Consider the following 21,003-nt stretch of genomic DNA (forward strand, 5'->3'; position numbering starts at 1 on the left):
AATAGAACTCTCCCCCCACACCCAATAGCTGAAATCATGATGAATTTTCACTCTGTGTCATTCTTGTAACTATAACTACATACATATTTTAATCTAATACTTTATTCTCCAGATTAAAGCTTTGATTCTACTGTTTTTAAATTGGTAGCAATATTCTTAGTTATACAGGTCTGTGAAAGTAGGGATTATTTTTTCTGATTGTTGCACTTCATCTGTCCTCCATCCAGGTGGCCATTGATGAGCGTATCAGGCAGCTGCATGAGGCCCACCGAGATTTTGGCCCCACTTCGCAGCACTTTCTTTCCAGTAAGTAATATCCTTTTGGTTGTTGTTGCTGCTGCTAACTTACATAGTGATCCCTACATTTTGAAAAGCCAGACCTACCCCAGATGAGATATTGTGCTGTTTCTATTGTCTGTCTTCTATGAACTGTTGTATAATTCAGCAATTCAGATTTGTTTTGAGCTGAAACAGTCTGCATCTCTGCATAGCACCCTTAAGCTCTTCCTGTCCTGTGCCAATGCTGGTTGGACTTGAAGTCATCTTAAGACTAAGTAAACTACTAGCTACCACAGCCCCCACTGGACAGTTTCCCTGCTGCTGTGTTCTCACAAATTTCCACACGAAGAAAGAAATTGACATTTGCCTTCCTTTCTGTGATCTTGTTTCACTGAATACACATACTTTTAGTGGAGTATATGTGTATATTGGTGTATATGTATGCATAAACACTCAAACATATAAATTATAAATTAAATTTATATAGACAAAGTTAAAACATAAAAATGCATATATATGCAGACAGAACAATGAACTTTCAACAATCATAATTCCTTTCCCAAGCATTTTCCATGTTTGTTCAATGAATTCTGCTTCAGCTAATGTTATAGGAACCCCTCACTCATGGTTCTGGTAGTGCAGCAGTTATAATATTTGGTTGATATCTATCTATCTATCTATCTATCTATCTATCTATCTATCTATCTATCTATCACTGATTTAAAACCCAGAAGATTTTTTTAATTACTATTTTTTTCTTTATCTAAGTTTGTTTTTATTGGGATGAAAACCACCTCAAGTGACTGGAAAATGATAAAACAGTGTACCAGTAGATTTGTTTTTTAAAAACCCAGTGGAAAAGTAGGTAACTCAAGAAAAGAAAAATAATAATTAAAAACATTCTGCAGGGTTTTGAAGCAGTGAGTCTCTGCATATCAGGCAAATATAATATCCATTCTACTACCAGGATATTATTGATAACAGTTGCTGCAGACTTTAAAGGGGAAGATTGACCCAGATGAAGGCTCATTCCTACCTCTATACAGTAGACAATTGAAGTGCAGAGGTTTTCCTGGAAGAAACTAGTGTGGCAGACAAACTGGACAATTATACTTGAGCAGGCACAAACTGAAACACACAGTATCGACGTAAAGCAGGAAATCACAGGCAGAAGTCACATTCACAGTGGGCTGAGATACATGAGTCATCTGTTCCTGCCCTACAAGCAGCTTTGGTGGTCCATACTTATGATGTGATAAAATGCAGTAAGGATATCCCCTTTAACTCAAAATACCATAAATTAAACAGAGAAAGAAAATACCCCTACCCACACACATACACACACCATATGGAAACGTTTAAATTATTAAGCCCCCAAGATAAAAAATGTCCAGTGATGTGGAAGAATGATGCTAATGCTATTTTCAGATTGTTCAACTCATTACAAAACTCATATGAAGATAAAACAGTGGTTACATACTAGATAAGATTTATCTAATAAAACATAGAAGGTATAGTCAATCAGGTCTTTTGGAGTAACAGGAAAAACCTGTAATTACCTTTTACCTTTAATTAGCAGTTAATTTCAAGATACATTATCTGTTAAATCCCTAAAAATGGGGGGAGAGAGTATTTATATATAAAAAAACTCTGGAGGACATTCTTCTATTATACCACTTTCTATCTGCAAGCACAGTAGGTTCATACATTAAAGCCATGCATAAAACACATTTTTATGGATCTGTAAGAGAAAATAAAGTAAGAACAATAATACTATTTCATAGAATCACATTGTTCAGATTTATGTTCAGTTCACTGAGGAGATAGAATTAACATATTGCTTTTAGTCCATAAGGTAAATAAGACAAATTCCTGGATTAAAAACTAGTAAAACCTTATACAAATAATTTCAGGAGTACATTTTACTGCAAAGCTGCTACTTTGAAAATGTTCCTCTCACACATTCATTTAGCACAAGTATTTCTAGCTGGTCATTATATTTGGTTATATATATAAAGCTTTCAGTCTATCGTTAGCCAGAAGAAAAGTCTATTCCATTTTCAAGTTATAAGTTATTATTCAACAAGGAAATCCAACTGGAAATGCTCAAGTGTTTTGTTATTCAAAATGTTATTATTAAGAAATTTGTAATTATTTTAAAATTAGTTTCAGCCAAGATCAGTAAAGTTTATCCATTCAAAGAATTGTGAATGGATAAAAGGAGAACTAAAAATCCTTCAGCTGAGCACTGGGAGAAAAAGACTGTTATAAGAAAAGTTTTGAAGTCCTTTGAAAGATTTTTGAAACAGCCTGAAAGCAGCAAGGCACAGACTGAAGTGAAGTTGTTTGAAAGCTGTATCTTCACCCTATTGCACTGCAATTGTAGGAAAAAAGAGAACAAAGCTATGGTTAAAGAATTGTATCAGGAGAGGCAGAAGGGAAATCTATTGTTTCTTGCTCAATTCATAACAGGACTAAAACCAGACAACATAGAACATGAAAAAATATTCCCAAAGTAAAAGATATTACATATTGATGAATCAAAATTGTTTCACTATTATCACACCTAATCATTTGTGATGTGTAACTAATGGGTTTGGGTAGACTTCAGTATGCTGTATAATATAGTAATATTCAACAGATACTATACTAATATAGCTACCAAGGCATTTGGCGATGAGTGTAAATAGTTATTCCTGGCCAGCATCAGCATAGTGGGAGCAATACAATATAACATGTTCCAGCATTTCAGTTGCTTCTCCACCGCATGGGCACAATCTTTGCTCAGAAGGGATGTTCCGGTATCTCCCTTCAATAACTGCTGTTGGGAGGGCATTGAATCTAGCCACAGACAAAGTCCTTCCAAATTTAGGCATCATTATGCAACTGAGGTATCTGGCTGGGTGAAATATATGTGCAGAGTGGCTCAGAAAGATGTTTCTGGGCAAGACTGACAAATCTGATTTCTCTAAGTTGATGGCATGTTGTTTAAGATCAGCTAGTGCACATTCAGAGTGATGGCTGCCCATGAGAAGCCATAAGATTTTAATTTTCCATGTATTGCCTGACACTAGAGAGACACTAGAGAGACTGGAAACTGTCAATCATATTTAAAGGGACCAAGCCAGCTGGAAAAAAACGAAGCTTAAGCCACTATGAGAAGATGTGAATCCAGGTGGAAGTTTCCATTCTGAGTAGGCCGGCTTCATAGTGAAGCATCTTGTTTGGAATGCAGCAGGGTACTTGGAAGATAGATCTCAAGAACTTAGATTGAAGATGAAGACTTTCAGTCATCCAGGTGGAATCATCTGGAGGTTGAGTCATGGCAACTGGACTTCTTTGCTTTTGGTTTGATGTGTTTTGCTGCTTGTCCAAGCAGGTTCTTCCTGCTTGGGAAGAAGCTGCTTGGACAAGCAGAGAAATGTATCAAACCAAAAGAAAAGAAATCCAGTTGCCATGACTCAACCTCCAGATAACTTAGATTGAACTCTTTCAAGGAGAAGAAATGACCTGTAAGGGCCCAACTGTACTCCAAAGAGGAACTGAATCTTGGATCTTGGCCAAGAAGACTTGGAGCACTGTGGGTATATGCTGGGCTCCTTTGCAGAAGTAGAAAGATTATAGAGCTGAAGCTGTTTTCTGCATGTTTAAGCTGACAAAGTCAACATGGGATTTGCAGTTGCCTGTGGCATGGAAAACAATCCCTTGTTCTATTAGATGGTTGTTTAGCTGCCAGACATGTACCTTAGGGCATTTGGCAAACACCATGACCTTGTTTTTTGAGTAGTTCTTGTTTCTAGTAGTTCTTCTCTACAGCGCTCAGCAAGTGTATAAAGTCCCCATTTCAGGCCAATCTATGAGAGAGCAGCACAGCATCATCTGTATATAGAAGAATAGAGATGGGTCTGTTTCCCAATTTTCATGTATGGAGAGATGGACTGTTCAATTTGTCTACGACAGAGTTGATGAATAGATTAAAAAGGAGGGGAGCTAGAATGCACCATTGTCTCACATTTCTTTTGACTGGGATTTCCTTGGTGCAATGTCCGTGCATATTACATTGCACCTTCATCCAGGAATTTTCACAGAGTTTGTGGATAAGAACAAGCAATATCCTATCCATTGAGGAAGAGCAATTTCTCATATGATTTAGATCTAGAGTTGAAATCGAAGGCACATCTAAGATCAATAAAGGCTGTGTAGAGTGCTGATCAGGCTCTGGAGGAGTATTTCTCAACTAAATGTTGAAGAGTAAAAGCACGGTCAAGGAGTGAGCGGCCTTCTTTGAAGCCTGCCTGCTCATCAACCAGGATGTTCTCAGTTATGTTCCAGTCCAAAAGCTTATTATAGAAGTGTCTAGCATATAATTTACTGGCCACACTGAGAAGGCTAATGGGACGGTAATTGGCAGAGAAATCTCTACCTCCTTTTTTGTAGATTGGAATCATCAGGGCTAGATCCCAATCTTCAGGGATCTTAGCATTGTTATCTATAAAGGTGAACAGAGAAGCCAGGACAGGTACCCACCAATCCAGTTTATTGTGGAGAACCTCCACAGAGATGAAGTCATAGCCAGGAGCTTTGGTTAATTTCAGTTGCTTGATCAGTTTAATCTCAGAGCCTGACACAGGGGGCCAGGAGGAGAGCAAGTGTTCTTCATAGTCTAATCTCCTCTCTGGGTGGGATGGCTCCTCCTGTGTGAACAGCAATCTGATGTGGTCTTCCCAGGCTGAAGCAGGAATAAGAGATGGGATTCAACGACTGCAGGGACCTGGTTGGAGAGTTATGAGTTTCCAAAATTAAGCTGAATTCTTGGAGTGAGAGGCAGTAATTAGTTGATTCCATGACTTTCTCAAGGCCTACCTCTTCTTTAACTGAAATAGCTGTTTGTATTGACTCTTGAGAAACAGCAAATCTTAAGTTGAATGGGAAAGGGGATTGTTTTTGTGTTCCTTAAAGCAGATGATCAGTTGTTTCTTGGCTGCATGGCATTTGCTGTCAAACTAAGGTTGGTTAGAGGAGAACTGGTTCCTGTTAACAGCAGATGGACAAGTAGAGAGAATTGGCTGGAGGAGCTGAATTAGCTGGGTGTAGGATGAAAAAATTGGGTCAGAAGACCTTTCATCTAGTATGTCTGTGCGTAGTTGAAATGCCTCTTCATTAGAGAGCATTTGGATTAGTTTCTCATTTGCATGGCAGTCCATTTCATGCATATTGGGCCCCTGAGGATATCTTCAGATGGAATAGGGTATGATTCTAGGAGAGGAGCACCAAAAGATTTCAAAAATAGCACATTGGGACAGTGGTCATTCTCGGAATGGTTGTCAATATGAAATCTAAGAAGTGAGGAACATAGGTTTCTTGAAATGGCAGTGTAATCAATCAAAGAAGGTCTTATGCTAGCCCAGTGTGAAAATTCTGCCAGTTAGTTGGCAGTACTGGTACCATTCATGATCCAGAGATCTAACTTGTAAAATGTCTGCAACATATATGTAGTCTCCAACATGGTCCTTAGATTCTCTAGTTAAAAAACGGGGGACAGTCTGTGAGCTAGGTGGAATTTACTGTTATTTGGAGAATAGCTGATTTTATGCTAGGACCTAATCTAGCATTAAAATTCCCTGCTATGACAATATGGGCAGTCAGAAAGTACAGCTGAAGATTGTTAATGTAAATTTCTGCTTTTGACCAAATTTCTGCAATGCATGGTTGAGTGATGTTGGGCAGTATCTAGAAGTTAATGAGGAACAATTTCTCGTGAGAAAAGTTAAGAATAGCTGCTTGTGCAAAGTTCTCAAATGAATCTAATGAAATGGTCTCAGTGTTGAGGGCAATTGAAATATGAATGTCAAGCCAGTATGACATCTCCCTCATCCAAAGCTAGGAGCTGCTGGGAGGGACAGGGATTTGTACCCCTCAATAAACAAATCAGTGGCTGACCAAGTCTCTTGAAACAAAAGAATGTTGAATTGGGAAATACAGCTTGTGAAAGCAGGGTCTCTAGTTCTAACTTCCCATCCAGCAATGTTCCAGGAAAGCAAAGACAGTGATTCTGGTACAATTTTGAGTCAGCTGGATCTTTCAGAGGAAGACAGGGGGGAACCTTTTGTTTGACCTTGCAGTGGAGGGGGCTTTAAGAGTAGCAGTTGTTCTGTCATCGTCAGTGAAATCTGTCCTTAAAGAGCAGTTGGATTCTTCTGGGGCCTTGTACTTTAGTAGTTTGTCCATATAAGCAAGTGCACATAGTTCAGTGAAATCAAAAGAATGCAGATCACATACTAGGGTTGTTCCTGGAGCAATAGCAGTAGACCAAGCATTCATTTCTTGCTGAGAGGCAGAATGTGGGTGCTTTGGATTATAAGAGTTTACTATGTCATCCTGTGAATGAGTAGTCTGAATACACTTAAGTTCATGCCAAATCATGCTGTTGACATTGAAAAGGGACACAGTACAAGGTTAGTCCAAATGGTTATCTGTTGAGACTTTGGCAGTATCATCTGTGGGGCAAAAGTCTGATGATAAACAAGTATTGAATGGAGCAGGAAGGTCTGAGTCAGAAGACTGAGGCTTCCTGCCTGTGTCTGGCTCTTGCGGTGTCAAGTCAATGAGTAAAGAGGAGTGTCTCTTCACTTCCATGAATGAAGAAATAGAGTGATCCACAGCACAGAATACAGTGGAGTCAGTTTTATCAGTAACATCAAATGTTACTAGTGGACTGTTACACCCCTTATTTTTTCTAATAACAACAGATGAAACTTTGTGCGTGTGAGACTGAGGCAGAGAGGTGAATAAATCAGTTGGTTGAGTCTCTCTGCCAGAGGCCAGGGCAGAAGTTTTAAGTGTCCCTGCTGAGGATATGGCAGATGTTAAAGATTTGGCAGACTTCATTTAAGCTGGAAACAAGTCCATTCTCAGATATAAAGGGAGAGGGTAACTCATCTGTCTTCTGAGTTAGAAAAGAGTGCCTGATTGCACTTGGCCTTAAGTCCAGCTGATCAATCCTCCTTATCAGTTGCAGGGAGTCAGCGTGTTGTGACCTGGCATTTTTACCAGCTCTCCTGGATGGAGGCTGATTCTTGTGCTCTAATAGTGGAAGAATAGAGGCGCCTTTAAAAACTCTAATAGGGATTATTTCACATTTGTTCAGAAAGTCCTTCATTCTGATTAACATGAAAGGACAGAGTGTAGTTTTAATGGTAAACACCAGTCTAAAATATTTGGCTGGAGAGAGGAGCCAGTCCAAATCCAGTAAGTCACAATGGAGCACTGGGCGGAGAAGAATCTGTGAAACAGGGAGTGTTACAGCTCTCTTTGTCCGCCACTTGCTGGAATTAAATTGGTTAGTAGCAATCAAAAGCATGAGCCTGTGTAGTTGTAAGAAACATGAGTTGTTTGAGCTGGTAAAAGTGCAAGTCTTAATGTCAAAGGATTGATCCACAGCAGCATTGGTTCTCTGACCACCACCCGCCAAAAAAAAAGAAAAGAAAGAAAGAAACCATCCTCATATAGCTGGATCTTAGTGCTGTCAGGTAGCTGGTCTTTATGTGACCAGCTTTTCTGGTCCAAGATATACTGGTCTAGGTGACATTTTGGATCTTCAATCTTGTTATTAGCTGTCATAGCTGGTCATAGATTGAGATCACAGTCTAAGCTGTTAACAGACAGTTCTTAGCAGCTCCGCATCAGTTTCAGGGGGGGAGAGGCTCAGATCTTTTTTCCTCCCCAGTCTCAAATTTCCCTCTTTCCTTTAGGAGTACAAGTTCCTCACATTCCCAATCTAACAAGGTGCTGGATGACAAAACATAAGAATTTGATTCAACTATAAAGGCAATGACGGGTAGAAAGTTCTCAAGTGTTAAGTTGATCAGGGTCAGTGTTCTTTCTTAGTCCAGAATGTTTTTGTTGTCATTTTTGGGGGTTTGATGTACCCTCCTTTTTATCTCTCTTACTGCCTTTTGGGGGAAATCTGTTGTTAGGACTGTTCCCCATCTGACAGCCACTGACAGGGAAATGGGATTTGAACAGTAATTAGCAAAGTCTTATCTTCTACAGGGGGTTAAATAGAAATATATAAAGGAATTGCCAGAGCTCTTTACAATGTATACTGCCACTTCGTCATCTTGCCTCTTCCCTTCCTCTAGATGCTAAAGTGAAGATAAAATGGTCTGTAAAGAAGACAAAGTATGTTTTTTGCTGCTGGGTTAAAAAAGCAACCAGAAAGGAAGACCATAATAGAAACAGCAAAGACCTGATATTTAGGTCATGGGAGAAGGCAAAATTCATGATTAAAGCAATATAAGGAATCAAAGATTAAAAATAAAAACTTACATATACATATGGTGAAAGGCCTCAGGAAGAGCATGAGCATGGGGAATAGGTTTTTTTTTTTAATATTGTTCAAAACAAATGCTACTTTCATCAAATAGTGATAATAGTAATTGACCTGGAGCTCACCTCCAATGGATAATAGGAACAGAAGCACTGCCAATTTTCATAAAATTCTGTTGTGTTGTTATTCAGTAATAGTGTTGGACTATACCTTAATAGAGGTAGACCTTGTTCAGCAACCATTCAAAGTTACAATGGTGCTGAAAAAATCACTCTACAACCAAGGTGTGCATTTATGACTTCGCTGGGTCTCTCAGTCATGCGTTTGCCATTACAGGTGGTACACATTGTCCTGTGCCTGACCTCCCCCCCCCTTTTTTTTCATTTTTCCTTTTTAAAACTAGATATCTGCAAGCATATCTTGGAAAGGGACACCCTAAAATAAGCTACTGAGGGTTTTCTAGTTTCTTATGTGCAGAAAACGAGTAAAATAAAATTATAAACACCATTCCCACATAATAGGAATTTGTGAGCCTCTAAGATAATGATAGTAGTTTACCATAGAGATAAAACTAAAAGGAAAAATGCCATAAAAATAGAATTTAAGCATTGTGTGAGATTATTAATCAAGTCTCTGGCTGAGAGTAGTTTGTAACATGCTGTGTTTGTTAATTGATAAAAAAATGAAAATAGTGATGGTAGGATGGAGTTCACAGTAAGGTGGGACATGGACTTGCTTCAAGGCCTGACATACCCCAGGATTCCAAGGAAGAAATTGATGCTTAACACATAATTTGCATCAAGAAATCTTGGCCTTTTCTTGGCAGAATAATTCATGAAACATCAATTTATCACCAGAAATTCTGAATTCTACTATTAGTCATGGATCAAAGTCTGGTGCTGCCATGCTTTCTCTTGTCCCAGTGTAAGGTCTTGGAAAAGAGGCATATAGTAGCTTGATGTGATGCTTTTAGATGGAAAATAATCCAATTGTTATGAGCTTCTCTTAGCCAGTGTAGGAAAGATAAAGACAGTACCCATAATCTACCTGGCTTCATCTCCCTGGAATTGTGTTAGCTGTACCCCTGCCTTGCAACTTTTCTTTGCCATTGGACATGGTACTGATGAAAGCAGAAGGCTGATTTATATGTGGTGTGTTTAATCTTGCTTCATAAAAGTTACATCATAAAAATTTTGTTCCTTAATTTTAATGGTGAAGCCTGGGGTGCTCTGGGCTGCAACATATATATATGTATGCATGCATGTATGTAGTGGGTACATGCAATCCACAAGTTGCACATCCTTTTATAAAAGTGATATCATGTGAACTACATACATAGGAGTCAAAATTAACAAAATTATTGTATTTTGACTATTCTGTCTTTCATTCATAGTAGCAGTAGTTTTTTTTAATTCAGTATGTGCTTATAACTAAGTGTAATGTAGACACAGAATAACAATTATATAGGTGTATTTAAATAATTCATCATACATATATCAGAGAAGTATATTTTTATATAGAAGTGTAATATTATAAGTATATACTGCTTACTTTTAGCAAGCTACTGAACACAGGTATTATTACTAGCTATTTCATATAATCTGTGGAGATGAATCAAGTACAGTGTTGGAATGTTATATGTCATTCTTTTGGGGCTTCTTGTTTGTCAATAGCTGTGAATCAAATCCATACAACTCCCTAAATACCAATACAGGTATTCCCTGGCTTAAGAAAGCCTTGTTTAAGGACAACCAATAGTTAAGAATGGAGCCTATTGTAGCAAAATTTGAGTTACGTACAGAATGATTTGAGTTAAATACACAATGGTTTCAATTAATTACGCAATACTACTTATACAATATTATACAATAATACTGTTCCAGCTTACATATAAATTCGACTTAAGGACAAACCTTGGGAATGAAACTCATTCTTAAACTGGGGACTACCTGTACTCTGTATTGTTTTAATTGGTTGTCTTATAATATTAAATAACAGAAAATTGCTAAGATTTGGCTTTGTAAGATGATTTTTTACATTTCTAATTTAAAGAACAAAAGTTAGAATTCTAAACTCTGTGAAATTATAAAAATAAACCATATCGAGTATTAGGAACAGTAATTAAGGAATTATTCAGGTATACAATAGCCATATAGCATGTTCTTTAAATTAATTTGTAGAAATTCTGATTAATAGCTGTCTTTGATAAATATAAAACAGGATTAACAACATACCATGTTTTATGAAGCATTAAAATCTTCAAAATGAAATAGTTTTATCTGTTATATGATCAGTGGCTAAACTTTCTCTTTGTGGATTACTTTGCAACAAGCAGTTACATTTTATACTAATATATACAGTACATGTGTGTATGTGTGTGTGTGTATATATCTGCATGTATACATACGTATGTGTGTGTGCTTGTGAGAAACCTGATTCCAGTTGGCCATATAGAACTGAGATTGACTCCCAGTAAATGGTCTTCTAGAAACTGGTGAAAGTAGCATAGATGGCCTTTGAACAGTGACTGTCACTACTGTAACAATACTTTCAGTTAATAATTTAATTTGGTTTACAAATGATGGTTGGTTGGAAGGAAGGTTGGGTTGCTTTGGAGTTTACTGTGGATATTTTAATACTTAAGGTCAATGATCTATTCTTGTTAGCTGTTTGGAGTCTTGGATTTTGTTGTTGTTGTTGTTCAGTCATTAAGTCATGTCTGGCTCTTCGTGACCCCATGAACCATATTGCGCCAGGCCTTCCTGTCCTTCACTGTCTCCCGAAGTTTGCTCAATTTCATGTTCATTGCCTCAGTGATGCTATCTAACCATCTCAACTTCTGCTGTCCCCTTCTCCTTTTGCCTTCAATCTTTCCCAGCATCAGGGTCTTTTCCAAAGAGTCCTCTCTTTGCATTAGGTGGCCAAAGTATCTGAGCTTGAGCTTCAGTATCAATCCTTCCAATGAGCAGTCAGGGTTGATTTCCTTTAGGATTGACTGGTTTGACCTCCTAGCAGTCCAAGGGGCTCCTAAGAGTCTTCTCTAGCACCACAGTTCAAAGGCATCAGTTCTTTGGCACTCAGCTTTCCTTATGGTCCAGGTCTCACAGCCATACATTACTACTGGAAAACCATAGTTTTGATTATGTGGATCTTAATCGGCAAGGTGATGTCTCTGCTTTTTAATATTCTGTCCAGGTTTGCCATAGCTTTCCTCCCAAGGAGCAAGCATTTTTTAATTTCATGGCTGCAGTCTCCGTCTGCGGTGATCTTGGAGCCCAAATAAATAAAGTCTGTGATTGCTTCCATTTCTACCCCTTCTATTTGCCAGGAATTGATGGGTCCAGATGCCATGATCTTAGTTTTTTTAATGTTGAGTTTCAAGCCAGCTTTTGCACTCTCCTCTTTCACTCTCATCAAGAGGCTCTTTAATTCTTCTTCACTTTCTGCCATTGGGGTGGTATCGTCTGCATATCTGAGGTTGTTGATATTTCTCCCTGCAATCTTAATTCCAATTTATGATTCTTCCAGCCCGCCATTTCTCATGATGTACTCTGCATATAAGTTAAATAAGCAGGGTGACAGTATACAGCCTTGTCGTACCCCTTTCCTTATTTTGAACCAATCAATTGTTCCATGACCAGTTCTAACTGTTGCTTCTTGGCCCGCATACAGATTTCTCAGGAAACAGGTAAGCTGGTCTGGTACCCCCATCTCTTTAAGAATTTGCCACAGTTTGTTGTGATCCACACAATCAAAGGCTTTTGCATAGTCAATGAAGCAGATGTTTTTCTGGAACTCTCATGATTTCTCCATAATCCAGCAAAAGTTGGCAATTTGATCTTTAGTTCCTCTGCCTCTTCGAAACCCAGCTTGTACATCCAGTATCTCTCAGTTCACGTACTGCTGAAACCTAGCTTGTAGGATTTTGAGCATAACCTTGCTAGCATGTGAAATTAGTACAATTATGTGGTAGTTTGAGCATTCTTTGGCATTCCCTTTCTTTGGAATTGGAACATAAACTGACCTTTTCAAATCCCATGGCCACTGTTTTCCAAACTTGTTGGCATATTGAAAGCAGCACTTTAACAGCATCATCTTTTAGTATTTTAAATAGCTCAACTGGAATACCATCATCTCCGCTAGCTTTGTTGTTAGTAATGCTTCCTAAGGCCCACTTCGCTCTCTAGAATGTCTGGCTCAAGGTCAGTGACCACACCAGTGTGGACATCAGGGACATTAAGATCTTTATTGTATAGTTCTTCTGTGTATTCTTGCCACCTCTTCTTAATCTCTTCTGCTTCTGTTAGGTCCCTGCCTTTTTTGTCCTTTATCATGCCCATCTTTGCACAAAATGTTCCCTTGGTATCTCCAATTTTCTTGAAGAGATCTCTAGTCTTCCCCATTCTATTGTTTTCCTTGATTTCTTTGCATTGTTCATTTAAGAAGGCCTTCTTATCTTTCCTTGCTGTTCTCTGGAAATCTGCATTCAGTTGCTTATATCTTTCCCTTTCACCCTTGCTTTTCGCGTTCCTTCTTTCCACAGCTATTTGTAAAGCCTCATCAGACAGCCACTTTGCTTTCTTGCATTTCTTTTTCTTTGGGATAGTTTTAGTTGCTGCCTCCTGTACAATATTATGAACCTCTGTCCATAGTTCTTCAGGCATTCTGTCTACCAAATCTAATCCCCTAAATCTATTCTTCACCTTCACTGTGTACTCACAAGGAATATGATGTATTTGGATTTAGCACCATATAAATTCAATAAATGTAAATAAAATTATAATAGATCAACCTATAAAACAAAAAAAAAGAAACAATACATTAGCTGTCCTAGCTAATATAGGTATAATGTTTTATAATTATTTCTCTAATAGAAATGTGATTGAAATATTGTATACTTTGAATTTATTGTTAGGAGGCCAATAGAAATACTTAGTCAATAAGCTGAAGCTAAATACATATACTTATAAGGTGATATAAATGAATAAAATAACTCCCCCAAATTGTGCTGGTTAATGACCACAATAAAGTTTTTCTGTTTCAGCTCCAAAAATATAAAACTATCTGTTTTTTATTTCTGTTTCACAGCCAAAGAATTAGGGGAAGTGGCTTTGTACATCAACAAATGCTTCTTCTCTTTATCAAATTTTGCCTACTTTTGAATATGTGCTGGATTCTAAATTGCCAAGCCAGAAAGTGCCTTACAACATATTTTGGTAAGATTGGGAGAATGTTACAAATAGGACAATGAGAATACAGAATAGCTTTACAAATTACATAGCTTTTCGAAGACTTGAACTGATTCAACCTCCACAGAACTGCAAGGCCAAACTTTCATGTAATATGGAATATTTTTCAATAGAACCACTGAGAGCAAGGCATTACATATGCCAGCAAAAGAGTCTTTCTTTAATCTAGAAGTGATGTAACCTGTTGCATTAGGCGACAACTGATTCTATTCAAATTGTCTAACGTAGCAATTACTAGTCCATATCCTTTACCTTTTAACATTGGTTGTGGCTTTCTCTAATTTTAATGCCAAGAGTGCTTCTGGACAGAAACCATATGACAGGAATGTGGTGTCCAAAAGCAACGTCACATAGTTTGATACGATTAAATTTAGCCAAAAGTTAAACATGAAATCCAGTTATTTTCCTCTGTCTTCAGAAGTTCAGCCTTTAATCACAAAATAACATTGAGAACATGGTTAGGATTTCAACTATTGTCTGAGGAATTTTGTTTGGATTAATTTCAAGAGCTTGGAGATTATCCAAGTAGAACTGCATAGTAAATTTGCGCTAGAGCTTTTGCCTCAAAATCTTTAAGGCAACTGGAACAAAATGGCATTTCTAGAGCAGAGGCTGTGTCAAAAGATGACAACTCTACGCTGAATACTTGGACCAAAGTCTTAGGATGCTTTTTGCAGGATCCAGAATGTGTAAATCAGTCTCTGGGTTGTACTGATTAATTAAGCTGATTTATATAGTTGCCCAATCAGATATAACTCAGGGCAGGGTAGAGATAAAAAATCAAGTATAAAAATAACATCAACATTAAAAACATTGAAAAAGAAAATATTGTACACTAAGCAACTTTGCACAATCCAAACCAACCAGAGTAATCAAGACAGACATAACCCCTTCTCACCCAACGTGTAGGGGGAAAGCCAGGTCTTAAGAGCCTTCCTAAAGGCAAGTAGGGTCAAGGCCATCTGAATCTCAGATAGTCAGAACACACAAGGTAACAGAGAAGGCATGTCTCTTGGATCCCACCAGAAGATACTGTTTAAGTGGACATAAAACATGCCCATTTCGTCACATTTTGTCAAATGGACAGACTGTTCTGCAGATAGGCAGGTCTTCTGCCATAAATTTATGACCACAGTCAGTTCATCTGGGCTTGCACACCTGAAGTCCAAGTCAAAGTGAATCTGAGCAGCTCTATCTAACAGATGCCTTGAATAATCCTGATAGCAGCTCTGACCCATCTCTCAGCTTAAACAAGACATATGGCAATCATCAGACACAATAAGAGTAGAAAATTAACTATGTTTTGCAACTCTGATTACATGGCTGTTACCCATGTTTGGTCAGTTTAACTCTGTATTCTCCAGTGGCATTCTAGGTATCTCTTCTGCTCCTTCATCTACCAAAGGCCCTCTGAAAACCAGGAAACCCTCCAGAATCCACTTGCAGCTTTAAAATTAATAAAAATCACATGCAGGAGCCTTTGGGGATACTGGTATATTTTTCAATTAGATGTTGGAGGAATATACAATGATCACTTTTGAGAACTTGTGTCTTGCACACAGACAACACAATGGAATGGTATTATATTTTGAAGTAAATGCAACATTTACTGTGTATCTGTGAGGTAAATCTGAAAACATTATGAGATCCATACATACCTGTGACGATGCCACCTCCTTGCAGCAACCTCTTTGCTGACTGTATTGTTAATCAGAGTCATAACTATTGACACATCCAAATATGAGTTACAGAACAGAACAAATTAAAGTATCACTCCTCAAGTGTAGGATATCTCTTAGTACTTATAAATTAGACATTGTTATCTTAATGAAAAATAAACATTAATTAGCATGTTGCTGAATTATTGGAGCTAGAACACATTATCCCTTCTTTATAAAAGTAAAATAATATTGCATGACCTAATCATTATGAATCTATTTACACTGTACTATTCAATGCTTTACGTGTAAAAGTGCACCAAGTTAACATTTTAATAAAGCCAATGGATACTTGATTTTTATTCATCAATATTTCAGGTAGTTTTTAACATTCTGTTCAGAAACATATCAGAAAGGCAAACAGGGAAGTATATTTATATTAAGGATATGCAGTACATAAGAGGGATCTCTCTGATCATATTAAAAAATATTTTTCAAGTAAGTTCCTGGATAGCCTGCTTTGATTAATCATTAGAAATGCTTACCTAGAAATTAACGATACTGGTTTATTACCTATACTGACTTTGTAACGGATGGCCAACCTCTATTGGTGTTTGGTGATAAGAAATAGCACAGTCTCAGCATTTGCATTTTTGCCAGAAATAAGATGACGGATCTTATAGCGAAGTTGCAGTAGGTACCGCATATTTTATCAAATCCATTTTTTCCCCCCTAGACTGGCTTCATCCAGTAGAGCAGAAATTGCATGATGGACAGCCTCAGCAAAATTTACTGAAAGAGCATAAAATCCAATTATGCAAAATGTCAAAAAACTGTTGTATTTCCAAAGCATTTCATTACAGCAAATATAAATACCTGACTTCATTTTTGAAAAAAAAAAATTGTATATAAGATTCTGGGATAATATGTTCAAGCTAAAAATACTATTACCAATATGAATTCAGAGAATAGGAGTTCAGATGCAATTATTGGCTTCCAATGGACTGTAAAGACCTGGCTCTTTAGGAAAGAATTTGGGGAAGTTGGGGGTTTAGTCTACGTATAGGTGGTACTGCTATGGTATGTGGATTAGGAGTGTTTTATTGGATGAGATCATTTTGACCCTTTATATGATAACAATTATATATAAAATACTGTATTAGGTATACGATACATAAACCAACATTTACATATCACTGTTTTCAGTAGTCTCCTTGTACGCAACTACATCTGGACCCAACCTCTGTGTTTCCAGTCTTTGAAGATCATGTTGTTAAACTGGTCTGTGTATTGCCTGTGGATCAATTTATAATTGACTTTATAAAAACATGGAAATTCAAATGACTTGTACATGGTTTATAATTGCTTTTGGAGCATTTATATGGAGTTATTTTTACTATAGCTTCTTTTTAAAGTTAGATAACATCTCTGCTACTTTAATGGAATAGAGTGAGCTATCATTGCCCCTTCTAGTCATTTAGTTGCTGGGACAATGGATAGTAGGATTGCTTTCGAGATAAAAAAAACAAAAACAAAAAATAATTAAAATACTTTTAAAAATATATACTTTTCATGTTTATTCTTTATTGCAATAAGAAATAAGAGCAGAAGTGGCTACCAACATATATGGTAATAGCAAATTCCTCAGTAACACATCTACTCATGTCCAGTATAAAAAAAAAAAATGGAAGCAAACACTAATTTTGTAATATGGAACAATTACAAACAACAAAGGAAAACCGTGAGCTATGAGATCATTCTATAGTTAAACATGTTATAAGCAGCAGAAGGGAGTGATCACAGAAACTCTACAAATGTAAATCATATGCTGTGCAATATACTTTTTTGATTTTATTTATTTATTTATTTATTTATTTATTTATTTCATTTATTCGATTTGTATAGCCACCCATCTCAAACCAGTGACTCTGGCTGGCGAACAATCATAAAAACAATTAAACAGTTAAAACACAATGCAAAAAAGAAATTAAATACAAATAGCAGCCAAGAGATATTACAATCTGTTGGTGTCAACATAACCAGGAAACAGGGCCCTTCACACACTTGGGATCCCAGGCCTGGGCACATAGCCAGGTCTTCAAGGCTTTCAGAAAGGCCAGCATGGTTAGGGCCATCCTAATCTCAGGAGGGAGGATGTTCCAGAGGGCAGATGCTACGGCAGAAAAGGTGCTTCTCCTGGTCCCCACCAGCCAACATTCCTTGGCTGACAGGACCTGGAGCATGCCCATCCTGCCAAACCAGATTGGACAGGTAGAAACAACTGGGAGAAGGTGGTCCCTCAGGTAACCCACTCCAACCCCATGTAGAACACGTTGCAGTAGTCCAAGTGGGAGGTCACAAAGGCATGAGTGACAGTGAGCAGATAAGCAAATTATTATTGTTGGTTGCACAATCAGCCAGATGTTTAGACTGGATTTGGCATTTTTATCTACCTACTGAGTCCTTCCCAAGGACCTGAGATAGGCAGATGTTGTTGTTTGATGGTGTTAAAGGTATCATTGCAAGTAGCTGTTCCAAGTAAAGCTGCCTTTTGCAATTGGCTGATGGTGATTTTGTCAGTGCCGATGGTCTTCAAGTGGTGTTCCAGATGTTTTGGGATTGCACCCAAGGCGCCAATTACTATTGGTACTATCTTTGCTTTCTTTTGCCATAGTCGTTCAATTTCTATTTGCAGGTCTTTGTATTTTCTGATTTTCTCCAGTTCTTTCTCTTCTGTTCTGCTGTCTTCAGGTATTGCAATGTCCACTATCTATTATTATTATTATTATTATTATTATTATTATTATTATTATTATTATTTAATAGCTGAAGAGGCTTTGCATTTATCTTTGCAAGTGAATAAATTCAGTTTCACTAAGATTAAAAGAGAATGCAGGTTAAACCTTCCTGTCTTCATGGACAACTGAGCAAAGAGACCACATCAAAGTAGTGAACTAACATTGTAATCCTAAAGATTAACATTATCTTTACTTTGAACCTGATTTCAATACATTTGTGATTTGATTTTATGTTCCATTTTTGTGTTTTTTTAATTAACAGCTTCTGTCCAGGGCCCATGGGAAAGGGCCATATCACCAAACAAAGTGCCCTACTACATCAAGTAAGTATTAATCATAATGTTAAATTTTTTGGAGATGATTAGGTAATTAACTTAGCTTGTTTTGAAGCCATGAGAGTTCCATTCCTTTGAATGATACTGGTTGATACTGAATATTTGAGTTGCCCTTTATTATCATCATGGGCAACAAAATAATTAAATAAATGAAATTGTGAAGATTGCTTGCTGTTAAAAGTCGGCTATGTTTTCATTATACAGTACAAATCTTGTAAAAGATTTTTCAGTATAATGAGCTTAACATTAGACAGAATGTAGCATTCACATTAAACTGGCTGTCATGGAAGTTCAACAAACTGTTAGTAAATTAATGCATTATGACTGGATTTTTGCTGCCAGGAACATTAATTTTTTCTGTGTTAAGATATCAAACTAATTTGGCCAAATTTGTGTACTTTGCATCTTGTTTTATGGGCAGATGTCCTACACTATAGGACAGGTTAGTGTCTGGAAACACTGACAGCATGTGGTGCATTTCCTGTTGAGTAGAGTCTAAAAAACATGCCAACATCCTTCCTTTGCTAATACAGAGATGTGTCACAACAACCATGGTTAGGAGCGGGATCTATTGAGCTATCACTTTTATATGAGCTTCTTTATTTCTAGGAAGAAATCATTTTTAATCTATTACATTTGTAATAACATTATACATATATTAAAAAGGAGAACATATTGAATAAATTTAACATGATGAAGTTTGAAAGAGGTTATTTTAGAGTGTTGTCAGGGTTTTTTTTTTTCTGCAGAAAAATCATATTCTCCCTGATAAAAAACATGTTTTGGCCATAAAATGGATCAATCAGATTTATCTAAGTGTAAATTTGACACTTATATAAATATCATATGTGCATTTGCCAGAGAAATAGCAATTGTGATTAAGCAATCTTTTAACTCTATAGCTAAAAAAGATATTTTCAATTCTAAAGGACATAATATCATTTTAATTGTGAAAAACCGATGCTACATAGCTTGGATAAATACTCCTTATTTCTATATTTCTTCCACGTTTATAACTGAATGTCATTAGATGTTGCTGAAAATAAAAGATATTAACATGTTTAATTATATCCAGCCATAGCATGGCTCCCTCTAGACCTAATTTCACATGAGAAAATATATTTTTCTTATGGTTCTTTGAGTACCCAAAGTAGTTAAGAATATAGTCTGTATAGCAACAATCATTCTCTCTTACCATTTCTGAGTTTAGATATGATTCTCTGATCCCTAGTAACATAAATTGCTTACATTGAACACAGGGGCACACTCAACAGCTGTACTGCATCCTTGATTCTTTCTATGTTTGTTTTCTAATTTTTTTCTTGATACTCATGATTTGTTTTTGTTACTTTTTTCTTCCTCCTCCAACTCATCACCTTTTCATTTTCAGTGGCAGAGCACATTATAAGCTCATAAATCTGAGAATAATTGTTTTAGAAGCTTTCACAGTGTTATATTCAGTGTTTCAACACTAGTCTGCATCAAACAACTTGATCCTGACCGTTATAACTAGATATTTATGCAATTGATTATTTAACAGCAGTAACCAGCCACTACAATTTTGGCATTCTGGAATTGCAGTTTGCATGTGAAAAAATAATGGGCAAACCCAGAAGAATAAAGGGGAGTGGGGCAGTTTTATTAAGGGAATATGGCCCAGCATTCTTGATTTTAACATTAGAAAAGAAACTGGTACAACACAATTCATAAATAATTTCCTTCAGGAATAAGTAGATAAAAAGTAGGATTCCCACTGCAGTGGTTGTTAATTAAACTCTATCTTTATTATCATAAACAGCATTCCTACTTGTGAGCCATCTACTTTCTGACTATCCTCCTATCCTTCACCTCAGTTGAATGATCCTTCCAAAACATCATTTTGTACTTTTGGAATATGGCCATGATGTGTTGTTTTGGAAAGAGCTTGATTTGTTGGCCCAACCCCAAGAAAGAAAGGCATAATTAGCCAAAACCAAATCATATTTTGCCATACTGTATCAGTAAGACTTATATTGGTTTATTGTAATCCACCCAGAGTCGCCCTTTGAGTGACTAAATTAGATAGATGTAGGCAGGCAGGCAGGCAGACAGACAGACAGACAGACAGATAGGAATACATTCTCACTGGAATTAAAGTAAGGCCCTTACTTACTTCACTTTAGAAGTAGGCAAAATGTATTTTATAAAGTACAGTCCAGGTACTAAGAGAAAAGTTGATAGATAGATAGATAGATAGATAGATAGATAGATAGATAGATAGATAGACAGACAGACAGAGACAGACAGACAGACAGACAGACAGACAGACAGACAGACAATAGATACTATAGATATAATAAAATGCATATTTTTAGA

At 36.9% G+C, this 21,003-nt stretch overlaps 1 protein-coding gene across 18 annotated transcripts in view; it reads left to right on the plus strand.

Annotated features, from left to right (window-relative positions):
• Positions 1 to 21,003, plus strand: part of DMD (dystrophin) — an 886,326-nt gene that overhangs the window by 776,513 nt on the left and 88,810 nt on the right. For all 18 annotated transcript variants that reach the window (XM_088144802.1, XM_088144803.1, XM_088144790.1 and 15 more), the window contains 2 exons: positions 228 to 306; positions 18,576 to 18,636. In XM_088144802.1, coding sequence (XP_088000928.1) covers positions 228 to 306; positions 18,576 to 18,636 — 140 coding nt within the window. The remainder of the gene's footprint in view (positions 1 to 227; positions 307 to 18,575; positions 18,637 to 21,003) is intronic.

This window comes from Python bivittatus, unplaced genomic scaffold (assembly GCF_059951505.1).
Source record: "Python bivittatus isolate LINGU-HERP-01145 unplaced genomic scaffold, Pbiv_v1 ctg000350_np1212, whole genome shotgun sequence".
NCBI lineage: Eukaryota > Metazoa > Chordata > Lepidosauria > Squamata > Pythonidae > Python > Python bivittatus.